The 6203-nt window shown below is 36.3% G+C and overlaps 1 protein-coding gene across 2 annotated transcripts in view; it reads left to right on the forward strand.

The window, feature by feature from the left end:
- CREBL2 (cAMP responsive element binding protein like 2) overlaps positions 1-6203 on the forward strand; it is a 29794-nt gene that overhangs the window by 14091 nt on the left and 9500 nt on the right. Inside the window, exon 2 of one of the 2 annotated variants that reach the window (XM_023517906.1) lies at positions 2419-2493. The exons of the other annotated variant lie outside the window; for it this stretch is intronic. Coding sequence (XP_023373674.1) covers positions 2419-2493 — 75 coding nt within the window. The remainder of the gene's footprint in view (positions 1-2418; positions 2494-6203) is intronic. 2 annotated transcript variants of the gene reach the window in all.

A 6203-nucleotide genomic window follows, 5' to 3' on the forward strand; every position in this document is an offset into this window, starting at 1 on the left:
AAAAACCCAAAAAGCCTAAAAAGCTCTAATCATCTTTTTAAACTGTATAATTCTGTGTGTTTTAGTATATTCACGGAATTGGGAAACAACAATAATCACTGTTAATTCTAGAATATTTTCATCACCCAAAAAAGAGACTTTTATGAACACACTATGGTACATCCATACAATGGAATATAATTCAGCAAAAAAAAAGAAAAAAAAAGAAATGAACTATCAAACCACAGAAGACATGGAGGACCCTTAAATGCATATTACTACATGAAAGCAGCCATTATGGAAAAGTCAAAACTATAAAGATAGTAGAAAGACTAATGGTTGCCAGAGTTTCAGGAGAGGGAAGAATAGGGGATTTTTAGGGCAGTGAAACTATTCTGTGTGATACTGTAATGGTGGATAAGTGGCATTATGCATTTGTCAAAATCCATAGAATATACATCACCAAAAGTGAACCCTAATGTAAACTATAAACTAGAGTTATTAGTAATAAATCAATATTGGCTCATCAGTTGTAACAAATGTACCACACTAGTGCAAGATGTTAATAACCGGGGAAACTGTGGCTGGGCGCACTGGCTCCTGCCTATAATCTTATTACTCTGGGAGGCCTCAGTGGAAGGATCACTTAAAAAGGAGACCCTGTCTCTACTGAAAATAGAAAAACTAGCCAGGCATTTGTGGCGGTCACCTGTAGTTCCAGCTACTTGGGAGGCTGAGGCAGGAGGATAACTTGAGCCCAGGATGTTGAGGTTGCTGTGAGCTAGGCTGATGCCAAGGCACTCCATCCTCGGCAACAGAGTGAGACTCTATCTTAAAAGAAAAACATAGGGGAAACTCTGAGAGTAGAAAGAGAGGAGATAATATGGGAACACTGTATTTTATGCTTAATTTTTTTTATAAACCTGAAACAGTTCTAAAAAATAAAGCTTATTAACTTAAAAAATGAATGAAGAAACCCTGGATCAATTTGCAGGTTTTCTCCATTCTTTTCTCCCCCTTCTCAGCAATAAGAAACTATTTATTTAATTTTAGTCTATAGATTTGCTTATTCTAGACATTTCATGTAAATGGAATCATGCATTTGTGTTTGACTTCTTTTACTTAGTATAAAGTTTTCAAGGTTCATCTATGTCATACTACATATCAGTACTTCCTTCATTTCTTTTTTTTTTTTGAGACAGTCTCACTATGTTGCTCTCAGTAGAGTGAGTGACATCACAGCTCACAGCAACCTCCAAATCTTGGGCTCAAGCAATTCTCTTGCCTCAGCCTCCTGAGTAGCTGGGACTACAGGTGCCCACCACAACGCCCAGCTTTTTTTGGTTGTAGTTGTCATTGATGTTTAGTAGGCCCGGGCTGGGCTTGAACCCACCAGCCTCAGTGTATGTGGCTGACACCCTACTCACTAAGCTATGGGCGCTGAGCCAGTACTTCCTTCATTTTTAGCAGAATAATGTTCTACATTTTGTTATATATTGATCAGTTGATGGATATTTGGGTAGTTTCTACTTTCTAGCTGTCATGAATAATGGTGCTGTGAACATTCATGTAAAAGTTCTTGTATGGACATATGTTTTCATTTCTTTTTAGAATATGCTAAAAGTGGAATTGTTGGATTATAAGGGAACTTTATGTTTAACTTTTTGAGGAACTGCCAAACTGTTTCCCAAAGCAGCCATACCATTTTACATTCCCAGCAGCAATGTATGAGAGTTCTAGGCTCTCCTCATCTGTACCAACACTTGTTATTATCTGTCTTTTTGATCATATAACCATCCTCCTGGGTGCAAGGTGGTATATCTTGTGGTTTTGATTCACATTTCCCTAATGACTAATGATATTGAACATTTTAAAATTTGCTTATTGGCCATTTGTCTATCCTCTTTGGACAAATGTTTGTTCAAATGCCTTGCCCCTTTTTAGGTTGGGTTGTCTTTTTATTGAGATGTAAGAATTCCTTTTTTTTTTTTTTTTGAGACATAGTCTCAAGCTGTTGCCCTGGGTAAAGCGCTGTGATATCATAGCTCACAGTAACCTCCAACTCAGGCTCAAGTGATCCTCTTGCTTCAGTTTTTCTATTTTTTGGTAGAAATAGGGGTCTTGCTTTATCTCAGGCTGGTTTCAAACTGGTGAGCTCAAGCAATCCACCTGTCTTGGCCTCCCAGAGTGCTAGGATTACAGGCATGAGCCACCACTCCTGGCTTGTAAGAATTCTTTATAAGTTCTAGGTACAAGTCCTTCATCATATATATGATATGATCCTTGTCTTGTTCCTGAGCATTCAATCTTCCACCATGAAGTATGGTGTTTTTCATAGATGCCCTTCATAGTTTGTTTTTATTGAGTGTTTTGTCATGTAAACGTGTTGAGTTTTGTTAAGTTCTTCTTCTTCTTCCTCTTCTTTTTTTTTTTTGTTAGCAATTGACAAACAACTTCTGTTGCAGAAAAGAAGAAGCTACACAAAGTGAACAATATGTTCCGAGAGAGGAGCAGGTCAGTCTCCATGTGTGGAGAAAGACCAAGTTGTTTTTTTTCTAAGTCTGTTGAAATGAACACATGGTCTTTGTCCTCTTTTTTCTTTCTGTTGATATGGTATAGTAATTGACTTGGATGTTAAACCAACTTTTATTCCTGGGATGATAAATCTATCCCTTAGTCATGTTGTATGATCCCCTATATGTTGCTAGATCCAGTCTTCTGTTATTTTATTGAGGATTTTTGCAATAGATTCACAAGACATGTCAATCTCTAGTTTTCTTATGGTATCTTTGTTTGGTTTTGGTGGGAAGCAAATTTTAGCTTCATAGAGTGAATTAAAATAGATCCTTATCTCTTCCATTTTTTGATGAATTTGTGAAAGATTAATGTTAATTTTTTAAGATTTGGTTCACCAGAAGTCACCTGAACTTGGGCTTTTCCTTGTGAGAATTTTTTTATTACTAATTCAATTTACTATACATCTATTCAGGTTTGCTATTTCTTGTATTTTGCTACTTTGTGTCTTTCTAGGAATTTGTCCATTTCGCCTAGGTTATCTAGTTTTTTGATACACAAGTTTCATTGTATTTTCTTATAACCCTTTTTATTTTGTAAGGTTGATAGTAATGTCCTCTCTGTTGGACCTGATTTTAGTATTTTTGACTTTTCTCTTTCTCTTGGACAGTTTAGCTAGAGGTTGGTAAATTTTTTTATCTTCTTGAAGAACCAACTTTTGTTTTGTGATTTTCTCTGTTGTGTTTCCATTTTCTATTTTATTTATCTCTGCTCCACTATTTATTATTATATTCCATCTCCTTGCCTTGCATTTAATTTGCCCTTCCTTTGCTAGTTTCTTAAGATAGAAGTTTAGGTTATTGATTTAAAATCTTTCTTCTTTTCAAATACAGGTATGTATCGCTCCCTCTGCACAATGCTTTAGTTGCATCCCATAAGCTTTGGTGTGCTGTGTTTTCATTTTCATTCATCTCAAAGTATTTTTATAATTTTCCTTGTAATCAGTCTTCTTTGACCCATTGGCTATTTTGAAATGTCTTTTGTTTTTTAATCTGTTATATTTATAAATACGTACTACTATGTGTACTAGGATAGAATTACATGACACAGTCTCAAGTGCTTACATTGTAAGAGTTATGACCCTTAGTTTTAGCTTGTCTCAAAAGAGAAAGTTTTTTTTTTTGCAATTTTTGGCTGGTTTGAACCCATCACTTCTGGTATATGGGGCTGGTACTCTACTCCTTTGAGTCACAGGTGCCGCCCTCATAAGAGAAAGTTTTTAACACAGGTAGTTAACAGAAGAGTAGGACCTTTACTCTTGCTTTTTATCAATTGACTTTAACATTTATGATGTGTAAAGATGACAAACTTCATATTCATAGGCCCTGCTGAAATCTAACATCTTTAATTTCTTACCTTTGTACCCACCACCTCTGGTATATGGGGCCGGCGCCCTACTCCTTGAGCCACAGGCACTGCCTCTGTAAAAAGTTTTCTGTGAAGGGTAAGAAAAAACACTAGCTAGCAGTTTTCCTTTCTTAATGCTAGGGGACAGGCAGAGAAGTCTTCTGAGTGTTTTCCTTAATATCTACTATCCCCAGCTCACAAATGCATAATAGGACAAAAAAAAAAGAGGTAAAATAGATAGTAGGTGAGGAGGTATTCTGCCTTAAAGCCAGATATTTAAATTTTCATGTGGCTCTATGTCAACAGAAATTAAATTAGAAAAGGGGAAAAAAGCTAGATGTTTGGGCTGTTTTCATAGTTTGTATGAAACTATGGAATTTGTATTGGTGCATGAAAATACATACAGTCATATTAATACGCTTCTTCACAGAAGAAATATGAGGAAGAACAGGAGAATAAAGTGGTTATCATTGAGTTTGTGAAAATTTTATGAATTGGTAAGAATGTTTTTAGGTAAGAAATATTTAAGGAATTCATGGGGTTGACTTTAGGATTTTTTTTGTTGTTGTTGTTGTTGGTTTTTTGAGACAGAGCTGTTGCCCTCGGTAGAGCACTGCAGCATCATGGCCCCCAGCAACCTCAAACTCTTGGGCTAAAGCGATCCTCTTGCCTCAGCCTCCAAAGTAGCTGGGACTACAGGTGCTTATCACAAAGCCTGGCTATTTTTAGAGACAAGTCTTGCTCTTGGCTCAGGCTGGTCTCCTGAGCTCAAACAGTCTACCTGTCTCAGCCTTTGATTTTAGTTTTAGCTTTTGGTTCTTGTTTCCTAATTAACTTCTACTATCTGTTCCTCAATTTCATGACTTATGAAATAGATAAAGTTCAGCCGTTATAATACTTATAAGTATTTTACAAATGTCCCCTACATTTGTATAATACTTTTCTCTTAACTAGTACTCTCATATACATTATTATACTTAAAAATTGCAAAAATTCTGTGATATACTTGACTCTCTTGAAAACTTAAAGCATTAGCTGTGTACCAAAAGCCAAAAAGTTTAGCTTATTCTTGACTAGAGTAGTGGTAGTTATGTGGTTTTAAATTTAATTTCATAGGAAATGACATAAAATACAGGAATCTTAGATTCATTTACTACACCTTTCTAATAAAGCAAGAAATAAAATATTTCTAATTTAAATATTTTGCTACCATGAAAACTAAACAAAGGGTTCTAGCTTTTCTTTGATTTTTTTTTTTTTTTTTTTGTAGTTTTGGCCGGGGTCAGGTTTGAACCCACCACCTCCGGTATATGGGGCCGTCGTCCTACTCCTTGAGCCACAGGTGCCACCCTTGTTTGGTATTTTTATGCCTGTGCTAGGTTTGTTTTAAAAACTCACTTAAGTCCATGAGGTGCACTGTGTTCTCTTGCTAGCTTCTCAAAGGCAGCCAGTCCTGAATTAATTAAAACATGAATATATTGCATTATAGTGTTGTATGATTGGTGAATCATTTTACAACATAAAGAATGGCCATCATTATCCATTTATTCAACTATGTACATGGGTTTATGCTGTAATATATAGCTGTTAAAAAACTCTAACAATAGAGGGTCTTCCGGGGTTCTATGAGGACAGAAGAATCTGAAATCATGGATCACTCACATATGCTTTGTGATGTGCTTTAGATTTTTTTTTTCTTTAAGTCCTGCAACTTTTCTAAATATTGAATGTTTTGTAGAACAGACCTATGGCGAATGTGGCAGAGTCTACATAGAACTATACTTTGTGGTATTCTGGGAAAAACCTTTCAACTTGTTGGCTATACTATTCAGTATGTCTGTATAGTTCATTGTGCTTTGGAATACGTTGGTGGTGGTGTTATGTGTTCTGGACCATCAGTGGAGCCTACAATTAAAAGTTCAGATATTGTCTTTGCAGAAAATCTTAGTTGACATTTCTGTAGTATCCACAGAGGTGACATTATGATTGCAAAAAGCCCAAGTGATCCAAAATCAAATATTTGTAAAAGAGTAATTGGTTTGGAAGGAGACAAAATCCTCACTACTAGTTCATCAGATTTCTTTAAAAGCCATAGTTGTGTGCCAAAAGGTCGTGTTTGGTTAGAAGGTGACAATCTACAGAATTCTACAGATTCGAGATACTATGGACCTATTCCATGTGGACTAATAAGAGGATGGATCTTCTTTAAGAGTTGGCCTCTCGGCTCAGCGCCTATAGCTCAACCGGCTAAGGCGCCAGCCACGTACACCTAAGGTGGCGGGTTCGAATCCCCAGCCCGGACC

Source organism: Otolemur garnettii, unplaced genomic scaffold (assembly GCF_000181295.1).
Source record: "Otolemur garnettii isolate 467f Iridium unplaced genomic scaffold, OtoGar3 scaffold00124, whole genome shotgun sequence".
Classification (NCBI taxonomy): Eukaryota; Metazoa; Chordata; class Mammalia; order Primates; family Galagidae; genus Otolemur; species Otolemur garnettii.